At 35.8% G+C, this 23,745-nt stretch overlaps 1 protein-coding gene across 1 annotated transcript in view; it reads right to left on the reverse strand.

Annotated features, from left to right (window-relative positions):
- The window catches only part of LOC150106689 (gem-associated protein 5-like), a 560,402-nt gene that overhangs the window by 74,345 nt on the left and 462,312 nt on the right, over positions 1-23,745 (reverse strand). Inside the window, exon 22 of the mRNA XM_090392643.1 lies at positions 17,524-17,596. Within this exon, the coding sequence (XP_090248769.1) occupies positions 17,524-17,596 (73 nt within the window). The remainder of the gene's footprint in view (positions 1-17,523; positions 17,597-23,745) is intronic.

The following is a 23,745-nucleotide window of genomic DNA, read 5'->3' on the forward strand; positions in this document are numbered from 1 at the left end:
TAACGAATGACAAGAATTTGTTGTGCAGCCGGAGAAGAGAATAGAATTCTTTGTACAATTTTCTTAGAATATCCATTGTTCGCCAATAATTGGAGAAGAGAATTAATTATTTTTTTACTATTTCTTCATTTCCTGTAATAAAGATTGCTTTCTTTTCAGCGTACATATAATAGCTAATTTTTGTGATATATGGTGGAATGAAGAGAAATGCAGGTAACGACCTGTATGAGTAGGCTTATGGTATATGCTAAGAAAGAAGCCTCCTCCTGCTTTTTTCATAATTAAAACATCTAGGAAAGGTAATTTTCTTTCATTTTCAAGTTCGAAAGTGAATTTAATTTTATGATGAAAGGAGTTAATAGATGAAATAAAAATCGTATGACTCAGCCACAGTTTCCAGATTATAAACATTTCATCTATGTATTTCCACTAAAGTGAGAGTTTTGGATTTGTAGATAGCAGAAAATTTGTTTCAAAGTTTCCATGAATAAGTCATCACATGGAGGAGATAGAGGGCATCCCACTGGAGGCTAGAAAAATGTTATTGTAAGTAGCACTCAATCCTTCTCTCTTCTTTTTATCCTCCTTAAACAGAAGATCATTTCCTCAGTTATCATTTGTCACATTTGTTTTTTTCGTCGAAAAATCTACATAATCATCACCTTACTTTTTTTTTAAAATATGATATTCATTATCCTGCTCAAAGCTAAATAGTGATCACTTCCTATTTCAAATTTTCTGTATATTCTTGTGTCCCAAATCAGTGTGAAGATATTATCATCAATAATAATCTAGTTAATGAGACTTTTCTTATTTCTTGTGTCTTCTCTCCATGTAAATTTCTGCACATTTTTATGCTGGAAGACCTGAAGAGAAATCCAGCAAGTACTTACTATTATTAGCTTTGCTCTTTTCTTCAGATTTTCTCAAAACATTTTTTTTTTTTTTTTAGAATTCATTTCTTACTCTGCTGTTAAGATCTCCAACAAGGAAGAACTTTTTGTTTGTGTGAGTTGCCATCTCCAACGACTTGAGGAATTCCTCCACTTAGCAGTCATACCTGTTAGGTATCTACTCCTTAGTTGAATTTTCTCTGTGATCACTGCTGCAAATAAGTCTCATTATCATATTCTAAATTTTGATGTTTACCCACATCACTCTGATTAATACTGTCCGCCATTCAAGAAGTATATCCTTATGTATAATGTTGAATACTATAGCTACTTCTTCCTTACTATAACCATTATTCTCCAAATATAGAAAATAGAAACTACCACATCAGTATAACTGGTGTTACCAAAATGGGGAAAAAAAAAAATTACTATTAGCTTTGCTATTTTCTTCAAATTTCCCCAAAACCTTTTTTTTTACACCTCCCACCCATTTTGGTAACACCAGTTATACTGACATGGTAGTTCTATCTTCTGCTGGTTACACTTCTTTTCTACTGATGCCTTTTATGTTGATGGTGCTAATCTTGAATTCTGCTGATGGGGATTTGGAGTCAGTGGGATTTGTTGCAGTAGCTGACAATTTACTGTTTACCCTGACAAAAACAGTGGAGCTTGTATAAACTGGGTGATGATCCAGATGTCGTCATGAAATTCCACGTTGTGCCATCATTTTGTATTTTGGTTTATTCCAGTAAGAATACAATTTAGTTGACCTAATCTGAAATTGTCATCCCATCCTAATTTATTAAGTATACAGATAGATACTTGCTAACAGGGTGTACATGAAAAGATGAGGATTGGACATTAGGTCAGAGGTCCTCGGTTCTTCACATTCCTTAAAAGACTATGTGGATGTTTCCTGTTATTTATCTAGCTCTGATCGTTAAGTGACTCCATACCAGCATAAAAGGCAACTGGGCATATAAGACAACTCTCCAAATTTCTTTTCAAAACTATTTATTTTGCGTTATGCTCATCACGTAAGAATCCACAAATTTTACACTTACAGACAACTGCTTCTTATACACACTGTTACTTTCATAAAATGTAAGCAGAGCAATCTTCTCAGGTATTTTCTTTACTGTAATGTATGAATGATGTTTTCACCTATGACAGGATTGGTAACATTATTTTTTATGTTTATGTTCTTAAAGGGAGAGGGTGCTTAAGGGTCAAAGTTATATAACTGGGAGGAGACCTCCACACAGACTTCAAAGGAATGCGGAGAATTGACCAGGGCTTCTGAACTAATGTCCAATCCTCACCTTCTCGTGGTGCACCCTGTTAGGTATCTACCTGGATACTGAACAAACAAGGATGGGCTGGCATTTTGGGATTTAGCTGATCAAATTGTATACTCATTGGCTTAAACCAAAATTTCAAATGATGGTACAACATGACAGAATTTCATGCCAGCTGGGAAGTTGCCTGGCTAAACAAGGCCGCCGTTATTTTCGCCAGGGAACCAGTGAAAAGACAGCTACTCTAACAAATCCTAAAACTTACCCCAACTCAACATCATCAGAGTTCAAGATCGGTACTATCAACATAAAAAGCCTGAATGGCAAAGAAATGGAGCTAGCTGAGGAACTGGATAAGTACAAGATCGACATAATAGGGGTGACTGAAACAAAAAAAAGACAAAAACTTGAGATCTTTCTGAGCAATAAATGCAAAATGTTATATTCAGCTCACTCCTTCTTTTCCTTGATTATTATGACAATCAAGGAAAAGAAGGAGTAGCCATAGTATTCAACACTAAATACAAGGCTAATCTTCTTCAATGGCTGGCAGTCTCAAGTAGAGTGATGCGGGCAGATATCAGAATGGTGAACTCGACAATGAGACTTATTTGTGTTTATGGTCCCACAGAAAGTTCTACTAAGGTTGAAGTGCAGGAATTTTTTTGAGGCTTTAGAGAAAGCAACTGATACAGTGAAAAAGGAAAAGTTGGTCTTTGTTGGGGATCTAAATAGCAGAGTAGGAAATAATTGTCAGGTATACAAAAATATTTTGGGAAAATCTGGAGAAAAGAGCAAAGCTAATAATAATGGCAAATACCTGTGGGATTTCTGCTCAGGATATGGACTGGTTATTACTAACACAATGTTCCAACATAAAAAATGTGAGAGAAGAGGCAAGGAATAAGTAAAGTCTCCTTGACTATGTTATTGTTGTTGATAGTGATGTCCTGGTCCATGGTGCAGGACATAGTGTACAAAAGATTTGAAATTGGACGTGATCACTATTTAGTCTTGAACAGGATAAAACTGAATTTCATATTGAAAAGAATAACATGTAAGAAAGTTTTAAAGCAAACAAAAGTTGAGCAGCTCTCAAATGTGAACTGTAGACTAAAATACACAAATATTATTCAAGAAAAAAATGAAAGAGTTTGAGAGCAGGAACCAAACCTTGGAGATTCAGTGGCAAGCCCTGAAGAAAACACTGACTGATTCACCAGAGAAGCATGTGGTGAGGCTGTGTGCAAGGATAGAAAAATCAGAACTCCATGGTGGACACAGGAAGTTAAAGAGGCAATGAAAGAAAAGAAGAAAGCATGTCAAATGTTCTTGGCAAATAAGTCAGCTTGTGCTCTTAGAGAATACAGAGACAAATGTAAGAAAGCTAAACACTGTGTAAAACTAGCTAAACAAAAGTCATGGGAGAACTTTGGCAAGAACATAGAAAATAAATATCAAGAAGGTGGCAAGATATTCTGGAGGATGCTGAAGAAACTGAGAAATGCAGGAAAGACTGTTGTAAAAGGAATTAGAGATGATAAAGGTGACATGAAAACTGGAGAAAAAGATATCGTTGAAGTATGGAGTAATTACTTCGAAAAATTGCTAAACAAAACAAGCAGTGATGGCACAGTGGTAAAAAACACTCAACAGGCATACAGTCAGGAACACATATCCACACTTGAAGTAGAAAAAGTCATCAAAGGCTGGAAATGTGGAAAGGCAGCAGGAATAGATGATATTAGACCAGAAATGCTGACGTATGGAGGTATAAAAGTCTTATAGTGGCTGCACTTGCATAATTCAGAAGGCCTGGACAGAGGGACAAATTCCCGATGATTGGAGTAGAGCTCTCATAGTACCCATATATATAAAAAGGGAAATGAAACTGAATGTGAGAATTACAGTGGTATTTCCCTACTGAGTGTTCCTGATAAGATTTATGCAAGTGTACTTGAGAAACGGTTGAGAAGAATTGTGGAAGAAAAGCTTGGTGAAGAACAAGCTGGATTCAGGCCAAATAGAAGCTGTCACAATCAGATCTTCACTTTACGACAAATAGTGGAGAAATCATGGGAATATAACAAAGATCTATATTTAAGTTTTGTCGATCTGGAAAAGGCATATGACAAGGTGCCAAAAGAGAAGCTATTCAAAACGCTACAGTTATATGGCGTCGATGGGACATTATATCAAGCAATGAGTTGTAAGTCAGCAGTTAGAATTGGAGGAAGTACAGGAAGATGGTTTAATGTTAGATCTGGTGTGAGACAAGGATGTACATTATCTCCTCTCTTATTCATTATCTACATGGATCACATTATGAATGAAAGTGGTATTAAACCTGATATCATAATTAAAGGTGTTAATCTCAGCTCTTTGCTTTATGCAAATAATGTTATACTTCTAAATAAATCCGCTACATGTCTGCAAGATTCTCTGACTAAATTGAATAACTGTTGTAATAGATATGGTATGAAGGTCAGTATTAAAAAGACAAAGATAACAAAAATAGACAGAAACATTGAAAATATCAACTGCATTGTGAATGGAGAACTTGTGGAACAAGTAAAACATTTCAGCTACTTAGGCATGATCTTTAGTGAAGATGGTAAGTTAAATATGGAAATAGACAACAGAATCAACAAAGCTTGTATGGTAAGAAGTCAACTGAATAAATTTATATGGAATAAGAGAGAAATTAGCCAAAACACTAAATTAGCTGTATACAAGACAGTGTTTAAACCAATTTTAACTTATGGATCTGAGAGCTGGATTAGAAGTAAAACATTTGACCAAAGACTAGAGACCGCAGATATGAAAGTCCTGAGAAAGATTAGGGGTCATGATCAGATGGCATCAATGGCAATATCATATTAAAAATGAGAATATTAGGAAAGAATTTGATATTGTCAGCATCTAGTTATGCATTAGCAGAGCTAATCACAGGTGGTATGGTCGCTTAAGCAGAATGAGAGAGGAAAGATTAGCAAAACAAGTGTTCTCGACCAGTTTGGCAGGGAAAAGACTCAGAGGAAGACCAAGATATAGGTGGATTGATACAGTAAAAAGTGCCTTAGAAGATAGAAATATAAGACCTGATAATATTGGAGTCTTGACATTTAACAGACTGATTTGGAGGAAAATTGTAGATAGGAAGTTAGTAAAGATGCAAATTTTTCTTCTTCTTCTTTATACCCTCTTTTACCTTGCGGTGTCGAGGATCCATTGATCATCGGACCTCAATCCGTTTACAGGATAAGGTGGTCAGCCTTATGCCCTGGTATATCCTATGGCCTATAGTGTTAAGTTCTCAAGGCCAGTTTGCCTGCTTTGCGGGATGAAAAACCCTGCTGTCCACGCCCAAGACTGGCTAACTTGGCTGTGGCTGAGGAAGATCCTTCAGCTCCTCACGTCTCCGATGGGAATCGAACCTAGGACACTCCTTCCCCAGGCATATGGTTGCGAAGCGCATAGCCACTAGGCTAACCGCGCGGACTTGCAAATTTTTCATGTAGTACTATCATATCCTGTTCACCTATTGAGAGTATATATCAGGAATTTGATGATGATGAGGTTGTTTTTTCATGTGTATACGTTGCTTCCTTTGAATTCCTTATATGTTTAATAGTGACCCTACAATGCACTTGAATGTACACTGCAGTGCATGTGATCAATGCCAGTAAGGTTTCATTAGGACTTGAATAAAAAAACTGAATGCTTTACCTAGGTGAATACAAATATTCACATATAAATTGTATTAATATACCAATACATCAGTATATTAACATGCTAATTAACATAATATAAAAGCAAAAGCTTATTAGAACTCAGTAGATGCACCTTGCATAATGCTGTACCTTACTGTGGGAGCTAGATGATCACTTGCCAATGTTTTCCACAAATTCAAATTTCAGATTTTATAACTAGAGTAAAACATGTCTCAGTAATTTTTTTTTAACTTCAGATATCTTATATGCTGACAGAACTTGGAATAAACATGGTGTTATGCCAATGATACTGAAAAAATGTTCAGCGAATAAGTATCTCCAAAACTCAAAAAGCTAGAATTCCAACATCAAAAATCAAGATAATGTCAAACTGCATCTTTATTATTATTATTATACGGGCACCTCCATGGAGTCTGAAGACTCCATGACAGGAGATCAAATCTGTCCACACAATCTATCATACCTCTCCTTGAACCCATTAACAGAAAAACACACTCACAACTGATTGTGGCTACCCATTCCACTCATTCACCACTCTCCAAGTAAAAGATCTAGTCCTCACACCCCTACTGACTACACCTTTATTCAACTTCCAGGGATGATCCCTTGTTCTGGTCCCTCTAGCCAAGTGCTGAAGGATTTCCCCTGCATCTATCCTATAAAACCCTTTAAGCAACATAAATGTTTCTATCATATCCCCTCTTTTTCTCCGATCAACCAACTTTTGCAATCCACACACCTTCAATCTATCCTCACAGAGCACATTCCACAGGCCACTCACCTCTGAATCCTCCCCACCACTTCCTCATCCCTAAGAAACCCAGGGGACCAGACTTGAGCATAGTAATCCAGATATGGGTGTATCAAGGCCTTATAAAGAGGAATTACAATTTCCTTATCTCTACTTGTTAATGTGTTCTTCACTAGCCAAGTAATCTTATGTGCTACCTTAGCAATATGTCCTCTAAACTTTAACTCTGTCTGCCACCATCCCTAAATCTCTAGTTTCATCTGTTTCCTGGAGTACAGTGCCATCAATGTGACAAACTGCTTGTAATCTATTTATCCTAAAGTGCATAACTTTACATTTCTCAACATTAAACTGACATCCATTAACTTCTGCCCATATTGACAGCCTATTTAAGCTGTCCTGCAAGCTCTCCACATCACCTTGATTAACTATTACTTGTTACCTAATTTTGCATTATCAGCTGAATATTTCCTTTCATGTACAAATTAAACAGCAATGGTCCCAGCACTGAACCTTGTGGCATACCTCTAATCACCTGTTTTTGCATTGATTCTGTATCTCTATATACCACATTTTGATATCTGTCCAACAGCCTTCCTCTTATCCACTTAACTAGTTTCATATCCATCCTCATTTGTTCAAATTTGAGTAACACTGCTCCATGTGATATTCTGTCAAATGCCTTTGCAAAATCCTGCAAATGCATTGTGTAGCTATTTCCTTATCCAACTCAGCTCTATTATAAAAAGTTAGTCAATTACTAAGGCATGACTGACCTTTCACCAAGCCATGTTGACCCTTATACAGTACCATATTTTTATCTATCCATTCTTGAATTCTCTTTTTCACCAATTTTTCCAAAAGTACCACCACTCCTGAAATAGTGATTGGTCTATTATTTGCTTATGCAGTCTTAGAACCTCCCTTATGCAAAGGAATAATTTTGCCCTGTTTCCACTCCCTTGGAACAACTCTACTTAAATTGACTGAGACTTAAATTAAACAGCTTAGTCAAAGACATTGCCAGTTCTCTTGCATATTCTCACAAAATCCTAGATGATATCCCATCTAATCCCACAGCTGTATTTACATTGAGATTCTGCAATATCATAAGAACCTCCAATTCATCTACCTCTATTCCTGCATTAGTGTCTGTCACATAGGTTAAAGCAATAACCTCACTAGGAAGATATATGCTTGCGAAGTGGTCACTCAGTAACTCAACTATTTTATCTGCTTCTGTCTCCTCATGACCGTTATCACTCATTAAGGTTAATCTTCCATAGTCATTCTTCCTCTTACTTGCCACATAATGAAAGAACTCTTTGGGATTTCGTTTGGTCTGTTCAGTTAAATTCTTATCATAATCTGATTTTGCCTTCCTTGCCATGCTGGTCACCTTTCTTGCCTGAGCCTTGTACTGTTCATGAGTTTGCTGGTTACCTTTCTCTTTATACCTCCCACAGCATTTTCATCCTCTGCAGCTTGTGCTTAATGATATTACTCATCCATCTAACTCCTAGCCAATTAACCCTCCTTACCCTAGGTATAAAATTTAATACTGTTTCCTCTAGATGACCCTTAACTATATCACATGCACTACTAGCATCCTTACCCTACAGTGTTTTATGCCATGGTACAGATTTAAGCTTCTTCCTAAGCATGTCATAATCACCTGCCTTTAGTTCCACAAATATCTCTTTTTGATAGAATATTCCTCATGTTTTACAATTTCCTAAGTAAAGACTGCACGGTCACATTCACCAATTGGAGGCAATGTTGTCAAGTTGGTTATGGATAGCTCTTCAGATCCTATGACCAGGTCCAATACTCTCCCACCCCTAGTCTCCTCTGTTACAAGCTGCCCTAAGTAATTATCTCTCAACAGGTGTATAAATTCCATTTCCTTTCTGCCATGTTATTTTTCTTCCTTCCAGTCTATATCTCCATAGTTTGAAGTCCCCTATAATAATCACTTGACCTGTGCTCATTGTACTAATTTGGCAATGCTTGTCTTCCAGATCGTCTGTGGAACTCCCTGGCATATAGCAATAATATTTTGTATATTATTAGGATGATGTATATTTTGTCTCACTGGTTCTTAATCTCACACCAGATTGCTTCAAATGAAGAGCCACCCTCCTACCTGTCTCTTAATCTTTTTGGTTGCAATTCATCTGCTATCATCAGCAGTACTCCCCCCCCCCATCCCATCTTCTCTATTTTCCCTGAAAATACTAAACCCTTCACATTCAATCCCTGTAACTACATAATCTGCTGTTAGCTAAGCCTCACTAATGCCTATAACCTTTTGAGAGGTTGCACTAATCAATGCCAAAAATTCCTCTCTCTTGTTCCTAATACTTCTTGCATTAGTATATAGAAATGGCAACATCTTTTTATTCCTCCACCCACCTTTACTTTCTGAATCGACTAACCTATTCAATATTTTAGTTTGAGAGACTAGATTCTTCAGATAGTCATTTTCACACTCACTTGCTTCCACCCTAATTGCTTAAGTTTCCATGAATTTACACATCATCATGCTCAGTGAACAAAGCTCTATCCAGACCCTTAATACCAAAACCATTCAGATGCAGTTCATCTGCACTGTACAAATCCTTCTTTTCATCAAGCAGAGATCACAGATCCACAAATTCTATATCATTCCTTTTGAACAATCTACATATAGACTCACTGGCTCTCAAAACGCCCTCTTCAGTTTGCCTCTTATCATAGCATGGTAGGAGGCTTACGATCTTCAATGACATTATTCAGATGAACTCATTTCATAAGATCAATGAGAATTTTGAAGATTACATTATATATATATATATATATATATAAACGTGCAAAAGGTCTGTTTTCTGGGAGGAAGAATGAGCAGGGTGGTTGAAGCATTGGGTAAGAGGAGTACATGAGCAAAATAGTTGATAGCAGCAATTGGCATGAATGATCTGACTGGTAACAAGAAGAATGTAAGGAGGAATGTCATGAGGCTGTTAAGGAGAGAGAGAAAGATAACAGTGTAATAAGTAGGGTAGTCAGCGTTTTGCCAGATATGATAATGATGAGTAGAGAAGGCGAGTGAAGATTATGAATGGTATGCTAACCAGAGTTGTGTTAGGAGAAAGCAGCTGTACATTTTGTGAATGTGTGAGATGAGTTCAAGGGGAAGATAGGGCTGAATAAAAGAGGTGGGCTACATTTTAATGAATTTGGTGTGAGACAGCTGGAAAACTGTTGCTGCAAGAGAGAATGACTGAAATAAGAACCTGATGAAGCAAGTGATGTTGTGGAAAAGCAGGAGAGTAAGGAAGGCAAGTTTGTGAATGGAGAGGTACGTGGTATGAGTGAAGAGAGTAAGAGAGAAGGATTTATTAAGCATATGACATATTACACATTGCAAAGTATAAAATTTATCACAAACAATAAAAATTTACAAGATAACATCTAGATTACAAATAAAATCAATTGATTCTTTGGTTGCAAACAGGAAGCCACTCAAATTTCCTTTGTATAAGATGTCACACCGATTGCTTCTCAGCACCACAATTGCAGTTTGGGGAACTGCACTGTCCCATTGGTGAAAAGCATCAACATCTACCATGTTGTGTTCTGATTCTGTTGCGGGATGACCAGATTCTAAACAGTAATTCAAATTAATATCAAGGAGAACCATTTTTTCCAGAAGGGTTCTCCATGATACATGGCATAGTGTGGCATTCTGTTGGCGATTTTTCAAACCACCTTGCTGACCAGGCATCATTCATGCAGAAGTTGTTTGCCAGAAGCACATCTGCGGTTCTTAGTGGAGATTTTCTAGAATGAAGTCTGTTGATATTCTAACAAGTGCATTTGATCTGCATAGGTTTGGTGGTGCAATATGGCTCAGAACTGGCAGCCAATAAATAGGAGTTGATTTAATGGTACCTGAGATCAGGCACATGGTGTTATTCAGCTGTGCATCTACAAGTTACACATGGGCAGTATTCATCCAAACTGGAGCACAGTTCTGTGGCAGAGTAGACAAGGTATAGGGCTGAGTACCTCAATGTGTTAACTGCAGCATCCCAAGAGGTGCTGCAGAGTTTTTGTATTATATTATTTCTGATTTTCAGTTTTTCAGCTGTTTTAGACAAGTGAGTTTGAATGATAACATCCTGTCAAGGATGACTCCAAGGTATTTAGGGTGTTGCTTGTATGGAAGAAGGTTATCTTCAAGATACTTCTAAAGGTCTATTTGCCAATTTGTTATTAAGGTGTTGTTGCATGAGGTTCCTGTTTTGGTTACACTAGGTATGGGTCTCCATTTGCAAAAATATTTTCCAAGGGAGTTCACGTCAGTAGTTAGGATTTCTTCCATCATTTCGATAGATTTATGTCTAGCTACTATAGCTCAGCCATCAGCATACCTGGACTTTTTGGAGCATGTATTGGGCATAGGTTGCTTAAGGATCAAAGTTGTATAACTGAGAGGAGACCTCCACATAGTCTTCAAAGGAATGCGGAGAACCGATCAGGGCTTCTGACCTAATGTCCAATCCTCACCTTCTCCTGGTGCACCCTGTTGGGTATTTACCTGAATACTGAACGAACGAGGATGGGCTGGCAATCTGGGATTTAATTGACCAAATTGCATTCTTACTGGTTAAACCAAAATACAAAATGATGGTACAACATTAAAAAATTTCATTCCGGCTGGTACATCGCCTAGTTAAACAAGGTCCCCGTTGTTTTCGTCAGGGAACCAGGGCGAACAGCGAAAAGTCAGCTACTGGAACAAATCTGAAAACAAACCCACATCACCAGATCACATCTCCACATCACCAGAGTTAAAGATCGGTACTATCAACATAAGAAGCTTGAATGCTAAAGAAATGGAGCTAGCTGAGGAATTAGATAAGTACCAGATCAACATAATAGGGGTGACTGAAACAAAAAAAGACAAAAACTGGTGAGATCATTCTGAGCAATAAATACAAAATGTTATATTCAGGCAATGACAATGAAAAGGAGTAGCCATAGTATTCAACACAAAATACGAGGCTAATCTTCTTGAATGGCAGTCAGTCTCAAGTAGAGTAATGTGGGCAAATATGAGAATGGGGAACTGGACAATGAGACTTATTTATGCCTATGGTCCTACAGAAGGTTCTACTAAGGTATAAGTGGAGGAATTTTTTGAGGCTTCAGAAAAAGCAACTGACACAATGAAAAAGGAAAAGTTGGTCCTTGTTGGGGATCTAAATAGCAGAGTAGGAAATGATTGTGAGACATACAAAAATATTTTCGGAAAATTTGGAGAAAAGAGCAAAGCTAATAATAATGGCAAATATCTGTTGGATTTCTGCTCAGGACATGGACTGGTTATTACTAACACCATGTTCCAAAATAAAAATGTGCACGTATTCACATGGAGAGAAGAGGCAAGGAATAAGAAAAGTCTCATTAACTATGTTATTGTTGATGGGGATATGTTCTCCCTGGTGCAGGACACCAGACTGTACAGAGGATTTGAAATTGGAAGCGATCACTATTTAGTCTTGAGCAGGATAAAATTGAATTTCATATTGGAAAGAATAACATGTAAGAAAGTTTTAAAGCGAATAAAAGTTGAGCAACTTTCAGATGTGAACTGTAGACTAAAATACACAAAGATTATTGAAGAAAAAATGAAAGAGTTTGAGAGCAGGAACCAAACCTTGGAGATTCAGTGGCAAGCCCTGAAGAAAACACTGACTGATTCACCAGAGAAGCATGTGGTGAGGTTGTGTACAAGGATAGAAAAATTAGAACACCATGGTGGACACAGAAAGTTAAAGAGGCAGTGAAGAAAAAGAAGAAAGCATATCAAAAGTTCCTGGCAAATAAGTCAGCTTGTGCTCTTAGAAAATACAGAGACAAATGTAAGAAAGCTAAACACTGTGTAAAACTAGCTAAACAAAAGTCATAGGAGGACTTCGGCAAGAACATAGAAAATAAATATCAAGAAGGTGAAAAAATATTTTGGAGGTTGTTGAAGAAGCTTAGGAAAACTTGCTAAACAAAAGTCATAGGAGGACTTCGGCAAGAACATAGAAAATAAATATCAAGAAGGTGGAAAAATATTCTGGAGGTTGTTGAAGAAGCTTAGGAATGGAGGAAAGAGTGCTGTTAAAGGAGTTAGAGATGATAAAGGTGACATGAAAACTGGAGAAAAAGATACCCTTGAAGTATGGAGTAATTACTTTGAAAAACTGCTAAATGAAGTAAGCAGTGAGGAATGCACAGTAGTAAAAAACACTGACCAGGCATGAAGTCAGGAATACATATCCATACTTGAAGTAGAAAAAGCCATCATAGGCTTGAAATGAGGAAAGGCAGCAGGAGCAGATGATATTCGACCAGAAATGCTGAAGTATGGTGGTATAAAAGTCTTACAGTGGCTGCACTGCATAGTTCAGAAGGCCTGGACAGAGGAACGAATTTCCGATGATTGGAGTAGAGCTCTCAGAGTACCCACATATAAAAAGGAAAATAAAACTGAATGTGAGAATTACAGAGGTATTTCCCTATTGAGTGTTCCTGGTAAGATATATGCAAGTATACTTGAGAAATGACTAAGAAGAATTGTGGGAGAAAAGCTTGGTGAAGAACAAGCTGGATTCAGGTCAAATAGAGGTGTCAGGATCAGATTTCCAGTTTACGACAAATAGTGGAAAAATCATGGGAATATAACAAAGATCTGTATTTAAGTTTTGTCGATTTGGAAAAGGCATATGACATGGTGCCAAGAGAGAAGCTATTCAATACGCTACAGTTCTTTGGTGTCAATGGGGCATTATATCAAGCAATATTTAGTCTGTATTTGAGTTGTAAGTCGGCAGTTAGTATTGAAGGATGTACAGTAAGATGGCTGAATGTTAAATCTGGTGTGAGACATGGATGTACATTATCCCCTCTGTTATTTATTATCTATATGGATCACATTATGAAGGAAAGTGGTATTAAACATGATATCAAAATTGGAGATCTTAATGTCAGCTCTTTGCTTTATGCGGATGATGTTATACTTCTAAATAAATCCGCTACTGGTCTGCAAGATTTACTGACTAAATTGAATAACTGTTGTAATAGATACTATATGAAGGTCAGCAATAAAAAGACAAAGACAATGAATATAGGCAGAATCATTGAAAATGTCAACTGTGTTATGAATGGAGAACCTGTGGAACAAGTAAAACATTTCAACTACTTTTACAGGCACGATTTGTAGTGAAGATGGTAAATTAAATATAGAAATAGACACCAGAATCAACAAAGCTGGTATGGTAGAAGTCTATTGAATAAATTCATATGGAATAAGAGAGAAATTAGTTGAAACACTAAATTAGCATTGAATTTGAACTTGAACATTGTCTTGTATACAAGACAATGTTCAAGCCAGTTTTAACTTATGGATCCGAGAGCTGGGTCAGAAGTAAAACACTTGACCAAAGACTAGAGACCGCAGATATGAGAGTACTGAGAAAGATTATAGGTGTGATCAGATGGCATCAATGACAATATCATATTAAAAATGAGGATATTAGGAAAGAACTTGATATTGTAATAAATTTAGTTTAATCCTTTATCCAAGTGTGAGCAAACAAAGTTTGTACCTGAAAGTATCTTCAGGACTGGGGTAAGGTGGTACAACACCGGGCAACTCGTTGCAAAGGTGGAGCAAGCTAACATCACTCCTATCTCAGTATCTTCCATAATGCAAAACACATTTCCTTGCGGATATGTATAATGTTATGCATTAAGGGAAGGGCCACTACCCAGACTAGTTTCGACCTTTATTGAGATCTCTTCAGTGGGAGCCAGGGGCCAAGTGGAGATACCAGGCAGAAGCATTAGCAAGGTCATCTCTACCTATAGCAGTTGCCAAACAGTGTGCCACCTTTTTATTAAATTACTCTGGATTTAGAGAAAGATATTGAAAGTTTATTTTTCACTTCATGTCTTCAGTATCTTCAGGACTGGGGTAAGGTGGTACAACACCGAGCAACTCATTGCAAAGGTGGAGCAAGCTAAAATCACTCCTATCTCCCATAAACTTTCAACATCTTTCTCTAAATCCAGAGTAATTAATAAAAAGGTGGCACACCGTTTGGCAACTCCTATAGGTAGAGATGACCTTGCTAATGCTTCGGCCTGGTATCTCCACTTGGGCCTGGCTCCCACTGAAGGGACCTCAATAAAGGTCGAAACTAGTCTGGGTAGTGGCCCTTCCCTTAATGCATAACATTATACATATCCGCAAGGAGATGTGTTTTGCATTATGAGAGATACTGAGATAGGAGTGATGTTAGCTTGCTCCATCTTTGTAACGAGTTGCCCGGCGTTGTACCACCTAAAGATACTTTTAGGTGCAAACTTTGTTTGCTCACACTTGGATAAAGGATTAAACTAAATTTATTATAGTCTAACCAAGTGAAAAATAAACTTTCAACTTGATATTGTCAGCATCCAGGAATGTGTTAGCAGAACTAATCTCAGGTGGTATGGTCACTTAAACAGAATGGGCGAGGAAAGATTAGCAAAACAAGTGTTCTCTGCCAGGTTGGCAGGAAAACGACCCAGAGAAAGACCAAGATATAGGTGGATTGATACGGTACAAAGTGCCTTAAACAATAGAAATGTAAGATCTGATAATGTTTAAGTCTTGACGAGTAACAGACTGATTTGGAGGAAAATTGTAGATAGGAAGTTAGTAATGATGTAAATTTTTCATGTAGTACTATCATATTCTGTACACCCCTTGAGGGTACATGGCAGTAATTTGATGATGATGATGTATTGGGCATACTGACCACATATAAGGAGAATAATAGCAGACCTAGCACTGAGCCTTATGGTGGGCCATCGTTTATCTTTTTTTGCTTGCTGGTAGAATTTTCCATAATAACTTGGAGTGTTCCGTTGGTAAGAATGTTTTCCATCTCACGACTTTTGTGAGAAAAGGTTATATGTGGAACTATAAGGCAGGTGATTATGGCAAATTTAGGAGATGGCTTGCAGCAGTATTATGAAATAAGGAAATGCATGGGAAAGAAATCAATGCTGATTGGTCTCTACTCAGGAAATATCTGGCAGAAACAATAACTGAGTGTATTCCAAAGGTCAGAAAATTAAATAAGGTAGGTGTAAAATGGATGACTGAAAGGTGAGGCATGTAATCTGGAAGACAAGAGGCAACAAAAGATGAGTGGAGATAATCAGTTGCATGAGGAGTACAAAAAAGCAAGCAAGGAAAATGACTCGCTTGGTAATGATAACAAAACTGCAGAATGAGCAACAGTTAGCAAATGAGGCTAACAGAAATCTTAGGGAGTTTCTTCGAAATGAAGCCAGTAGAAGGAAGAATGATTATAGGAGGATGATGTTAGTCCGCGATCTGCTAAAATCTCACGGTGGCATAGTTTTTGTGAAAGTCTTTAGACTTCAGGCAATTTGTGTTGCTGGTGAGAGATCATTATCCTGTTTTCTGGAAGTCTAAAATAGTTTGTATTTTAGACTTCCTAAAATTTATTTTAGACTAAAATAAAAAAGTATGTCATATTTGGTCTGGGAGTAGGGCTCTTCCACCACTTACAAAACACTCACAACAGACTCTAGCAACCCATTTTTCTTGATAATTTCCTAGGAATGATCCTTATTCATCCTAGTCAAACACTTAAACAATTTCCTTTGCATCAATCCAATAAAACACTTTTAGTAACTTATTTCTATTACATTCCCTTTTTTCTGCACCTTCATCCCAAGAAACTCTGGTGATGAAATATGCACACAGTAATTCACATGTGGGTACATCAAACTCTTATTAAGAGAGATAATAACTTCTATATCTGATTTTTAGTGAGTTCTTCATTAACTAAACAATCACATGAAATAACTTCCATAACTTCAATGCAATACATAGCTTATAATCTTTTCATACCAAAGCACTTGCCAACACCCCAAATCCCTAGCTTTCATAAAATGGTGCAACTTCACTGATTTCCTGAAGTACTCTTGTTTCAAACAAAACAATGAAAAGATTACACAGTTTGTAATCTTTTCATTGTAAAATGCATAACTTTAAAATTTTCTACATTAAATTTGTGCCCGTTATTTTTTTCCCAGCTTGTCGGCCTATTTAAATCATTTGCCAAGCTAGGTGTACATAATAAACTAGCCATAGTGGATATTTTAACAGAACATGAAAATTAATTATTAATCATATGTACCTAGTACATATAATTAATAATTTAATTATATGTACTAGGTAATTATATGTAAGACTTTATCTTAATATTCCATACTAAGATACAGTCTTTCATCATATTTAAGAAATTAATGAACTGGACGATCTCAAGCAATAAGATTGTCGCCTTTGCGAAGGACTCTATTTAATAGAGTCCTTTTCCGAAGTGTCAGGGAGGTTGATACAGGTCAGTCTTCTGTCAGGTGCAACTTCATCTGCTCATTTTGTCCTGAGAGAATTCAGGATGGATAGAATATTTTAAAGGAGCCTCCATAGCTCAGTCAGTATAGACGAAGCCTTTGGTTGGAAAGACCTGGGTTTGATTCCTAGTAACTGAAGAATTACAGATAATGGAACAATTATAAGCCTTCCATAAAAATTATTTAATAAATATTTTTTATATTTTGATATTTCAAATATTACCACAGTGTAATACTTTCAAAAGTTTTTTTTTTTTCACTTTATCTCCTTAAAAAAAAAATAAAAATAAAAAATGATGGCATCCAGAAATTTGAAAAGTATGATTTGAATAATACATAACAGAGTATTTAATTTTACCAAAATTTCTTACCATGATGTCCATCTGACAACTTCCGATCTTCTGAAACTAAAGCTTCATGTACAGTGATGATAAATTTTAGTGCCTAAAATTATAAGAATTTCAGCATATTAATTACTAAGAATAAGTTAATATTAATGAAAAGTATTCATTATGAATTCTGATGATCAATCAGTGATAATTAAATTCTGGTGATATGGATATAGGGTAGCTGATTGGCAGATACCAAAAAAGTAGAATGTGGAGAAGCAGAATCCAGAGAAAGCTGACTAGCCACAAGATTAAGTTATGTGCTTAGATTACTACTACTGTTTCATTTACAAAAATGATATTGGGAATGAACTGAAGAGAATATTGCAAAATTGGGAAGTATAATAGTTAATCAAGGTGATGTAGAAAGATTGCAGGATGATTTAAAGGGGGTGTGTGTGTAAAAAAAACAGGTGCCAGGTTAATGTGGAAAAGCATAAAGTTATGCATTTTGGGATGAAAATATTACAAACTGTGTAACTGTCAAAAGATGTGTACTTCAGGAAATCAATGAAGTTAGGGATATGGGGTGTTGGTATATTAAGAGACATTAAGTTCAGAGGGAGGCATACTGCATAGGTCACCAAGGTAATTCATAGACTCAGGGGGCTCACATTGGTGAGTACGGGCATGGCAAACCCAAGATACCCAAGCTAGATCTGATCTTACTTCCCACAATATACACTTGGTATATCATATCTGTAGACTGGGTCCTCTACACTTCTTTCATCTACTCTCTCTTACTTCTTACCCCCCCCCCCCCACTAGTTCTATCAGAGCAATACACGGGTGAGGGACGACTCTTTCCTCTCAAACTGTAGTTTCCACTATCTACTAAAAAGAGGTAAGCCTAGTTGTCTTAGGTGGAGCCCCACCACCACCACTAGGATACCTATTGTCATGCTAGTCACTTGACACAGGGAAACACATGTTACTTTCAAGTCTCAACAAAATCCAAAGTGGACAGAAAACATGGAAAAAGAATGCAATTCAGGAAAAGGTTAAGAAACTCTGGAAAAAAAGGAAAACATGGTGAAATATGCTACATGGAACATTAGAAGCATAGCAGATAAAGAAGAAGAATTAGATAAAATTTTAAATGACAAAAATATAGAAATTGCAGTTCTTACAGAAACAAAAAAGAAACAGCTAATTACAATATCATATATAGTGGGGTGGACAAACAAATACATGCAAAAGCTGGTGTAATGATTTGGATCCATAAATCAATTAAAGCAAAAATAACTCATTATACATACCGGAATGAAAGAATATTCAAAGTGCGATTAAAATTATTACTTTTACAAAAACTTACAAGTAATATATATGAAAAACTAAACAAAACAGACCATATAATTGTAGCTGAGATCTTACTGCCAGAATAAGAATGAAAAAAATTAACAATAATATACAAAAATTTCGTATACAGTAAAATGCAGTAAACAAAATGGAAAGTGACTCACTGATTATATACTATATAATAATTTAAAAATAATGAATACATTTTACAAACATAAAAATATATATAAATATACTTCTTGCACACCATGTATATAAATATACATGGTGTGCAAGAAGACAAAAATCAATAATAGAAGAGGGCTAGAAATTGACACAGATCACAATTTAGTACAGGCAAAACTAAGATTTCCAACAAACTGGCTACAAAAAATACAAAAAAAAAAATAAACAAACTAGAGAAACAAAATCTAATTACAAAGTAAGACTATTAAATGATTCAAGTATAAGAAATTTATACCAACAGAGGATTAATAACTACTTAGAAAAATACAAGAAAATGAAGACATTGAGAAAGAATGGAATAATATAAAAGAAATTATCACATCAACAACACATGTGTCTAGGAACACACAAAATATCATAAAAATAAAAAATTACATTTTTTATTTTTATGATATAAAAGAAACAGAGAAATCTGTGTCTCTTTCTGGGAAAAATTTGTATCATATGAAAATGACATATACAAAATAAGATCCAGTGCGTACAAAATACTAAAACACATGAATGCAGATATAAAAGAAATGCAAATATAAACTGTGAAATAGATGTAAAAGAATTCTTGGATTACTTTACAGATCTTTGGACGGATAATACAAGCATCAAAAATAATTACACCAGAAACTTACAAAATACCTTAAATGATATGATAACAATGAAAGAATTAAAGGACAACCTAAATAAAATAAAAAAATGACAAATCAACATGAGAAGATGGGATAAACTCTGAACTGTATAAATTTGCTGGAAAAAATTTCATCAAAAATTACTAAAATTTTTAAATAAAATATATACAAATGGACAATCTGTCATGTTGTACCATCATTTTTTATTTTCTCCAATTCTGATATCATTAAACATGATATCAGAATTGGAGATAACTATACATAATAAATAACGGAAAAACTCACGTAGAAATATTATTTAATAGTATAATTTTCGCCTGTGTGTCACAGGCATCTTCAGTACAATTAAGCTCAAAATTAAACACTAACTGACAATTCCAAAAAGCGCCACCTAAGTAGCTGGTGTAAGATAACTAAAAAGGTCAATAACTTTCCTAAAAAAAAAAAAAAAAAAAAAAAAAAAAAAAAAAAAAATTAATACAATAAAAAGTTAGGAAAGATTAGCTGATTTGTAAAGTACTATCTCCCATAAAGGGGATAGACGTAAGCCGTCGGATCTGTTTAAGTTAGGAGAATGAAGTAGAGTTTCACATGCTTCTTTATAAAGGCGTTCCATGAGAAACTGACTTTTGTGAAGAACTCTTGTCTTTCTCCAATGAACTCTGTGTCTAGTGAAGATGGCATGTTCTGCAAGTCCAGACTTTTCAGGTTTAAAGTATTCAATATAAGATTGGTGTTCTTCTAGCCGAATGGAGGCAGATCTTCCCGTTTGTCCGAAATAGCATAATCCACAAGAGCACGGAATCTGGTAGACACCTGGATGATTAAGATGTGGAAGCTTGTCCTTTGGAGAAGCGAGAAAGGTGGAGATTTTTCTAAACGGTCGAAAGGCAACAAAAATATTCAGTGGTTTTAAAATTTTTGCTATACGTTCACTGATGCCTTGTACATAAGGGATAGTAATGCGCGTTATTTCCTCTGTGTTTGAAGAGGGAGACATATTAAATCTACTCAAAGTTCTTTTAATGAAGCAATTCTTATAGCCATTAGATAGAAAGGAAGAAGTTATATATCGTATTTCTTTCTGTAAAAGATCGTCTGTAGAACAAAAGGAGTGGGCCCGATGAACCAGTGTTTTAATAGTTCCTGCCTTTTGACTTGGATGGTGATGAGATTCCGCATGGATATAATGGCCTGTATGAGTCTTCTTTCTATAAACTGAGAAATGTAGGTTACCATCTGGTTGGCGAAGAATTAGAAGATCTAAAAAGGCTAACTGCTTATTTGATTCTACTTCTAGGGTAAACTTGATCCTAGGATGAAATGCATTTAACTTATTGAGAAATTGTTGAAGTTCATCAGAAGAGCCATTCCATACAGCAAAAATGTCATCGACATATCTGAACCAATGAGTAGGTCTGGGAGAAATGTTGTCAAAGATACGTTGTTCAAAATGTTCCGTAAAGAAATTGGAGATAGCAGGAGAGAGAGGATTACCCATTGCTGTTCCTTCAATTTGTTGATACAACTTATTTTTAAAAGAAAAATAACCAGAATTTATTACAAAATCAAATAAGTTTACAATGTCTGAAGGAAATTCCTGTTGTAGTAATTCAATACTTTCCGAAAGAGGCACATTTGTAAATAAAGAAACAACATCTAAACTGATCATGATATCAGAAACGTCCAAATGAAGATCTGAAATTTTATTTTTGAAATTCAAAGTATTTTTTTATATAAGTATCAGTTCTTCTAGTTGAAGAGGAGAGTAAATTAGATAAAAATTTTGAGATTTTGTAAGTGGGGCAACCTATACAATCTACGACTGGTCTTAACGGAATGCCTGGTTTATGAACTTTTGAAAGACCATACAATCTAGGTGGACGACCGAAGAAGGTTTCAAGTTTTTTCTTTTGATCTTCATTCCATGTAGATACATTATCTATAAGAGAATTAAGTCTCTTCAATTGACTCCGGGTAGGATCCGATGTAAGAGGCCTATAAGTTGAATAGTCGCGAAGTAAAAGAGACATTTTTCTCTCATATTCCTTCCTATCTTGAATCACTACAGCCTTCCCCTTATCAGCTTTCGTAATTATTAAATTATTGTTATTCTTCAGTGATTTCAATGCTTTAAATTCAGAGTAAGAAAGATTAGGACGAGGAGGCTTGGCATGAAAAAGAATTTGTGCACATTCAAAACGTAATCTGTTGGCTGTTTTTTGGGATAAGGATCGAATACCCCTGTCTATGTTATGAAAAAAATCCATAATTGGCACCTTATTCGGCGTAACAGCGAAATCATATCCTTTTGATAAAACAAAACGTTCACAGTCTGTTAGTGGACGTCCGGAATCATTTATGACTACTTTATCTATATCAAAATAATATAATTAATACCAGTAATAATACTATTGATATAGATGAAGTAGTCATAAATGTTTCCGGACGTCCACTAACAGACTGTGAACGTTTTGTTTTATCAAAAGGATATGATTTCGCTGTTACGCCGAATAAGGTGCCAATTATGGATTTTTTTCATAACATAGACAGGGGTATTCGATCCTTATCCCAAAAAACAGCCAACAGATTACGTTTTGAATGTGCACAAATTCTTTTTCATGCCAAGCCTCCTCGTCCTAATCTTTCTTACTCTGAATTTAAAGCATTGAAATCACTGAAGAATAACAATAATTTAATAATTACGAAAGCTGATAAGGGGAAGGCTGTAGTGATTCAAGATAGGAAGGAATATGAGAGAAAAATGTCTCTTTTACTTCGCGACTATTCAACTTATAGGCCTCTTACATCGGATCCTACCCGGAGTCAATTGAAGAGACTTAATTCTCTTATATATAATGTATCTACATGGAATGAAGATCAAAAGAAAAAACTTAAAACCTTCTTCGGTCGTCCACCTAGATTGTATGGTCTTTCAAAAGTTCATAAACCAGGCATTCCGTTAAGACCAGTCGTAGATTGTATAGGTTGCCCCACTTACAAAATCTCAAAATTTTTATCTAATTTACTCTCCTCTTCAACTAGAAGAACTGATACTTATATAAAAAAATACTTTGGATTTCAAAAATAAAATTTCAGATCTTCATTTGGACGTTTCTGATATCATGATCAGTTTAGATGTTGTTTCTTTATTTACAAATGTGCCTCTTTCGGAAAGTATTGAATTACTACAACAGGAATTTCCTTCAGACATTGTAAACTTATTTGATTTTGTAATAAATTCTGGTTATTTTTCTTTTAAAAATAAGTTGTATCAACAAATTGAAGGAACAGCAATGGGTAATCCTCTCTCTCCTGCTATCTCCAATTTCTTTACGGAACATTTTGAACAACGTATCTTTGACAACATTTCTCCCAGACCTACTCATTGGTTCAGATATGTCGATGACATTTTTGCTGTATGGAATGGCTCTTCTGATGAACTTCAACAATTTCTCAATAAGTTAAACGCATTTCATCCTAGGATCAAGTTTACCCTAGAAGTAGAATCAAATAAGCAGTTAGCCTTTTTAGATCTTCTAATTCTTCGCCAACCAGATGGTAACCTACATTTCTCAGTTTATAGAAAGAAGACTCATACAGGCCATTATATCCATGCGGAATCTCATCACCATCCAAGTCAAAAGGCAGGAACTATTAAAACACTGGTTCATCGGGCCCACTCCTTTTGTTCTACAGACGATCTTTTACAGAAAGAAATACGATATATAACTTCTTCCTTTCTATCTAATGGCTATAAGAATTGCTTCATTAAAAGAACTTTGAGTAGATTTAATATGTCTCCCTCTTCAAACACAGAGGAAATAACGCGCATTACTATCCCTTATGTACAAGGCATCAGTGAACGTATAGCAAAAATTTTAAAACCACTGAATATTTTTGTTGCCTTTCGACCGTTTAGAAAAATCTCCACCTTTCTCGCTTCTCCAAAGGACAAGCTTCCACATCTTAATCATCCAGGTGTCTACCAGATTCCGTGCTCTTGTGGATTATGCTATTTCGGACAAGCGGGAAGATCTGCCTCTATTCGGCTAGAAGA

The sequence above is a fragment of the Typopeltis vanoorti genome, chromosome 5 (assembly GCF_054136105.1).
Source record: "Typopeltis vanoorti isolate ZY-2024b chromosome 5, IOZ_Tvanoo_1.0, whole genome shotgun sequence".
In the NCBI taxonomy this organism is placed as follows: domain Eukaryota; kingdom Metazoa; phylum Arthropoda; class Arachnida; order Uropygi; family Thelyphonidae; genus Typopeltis; species Typopeltis vanoorti.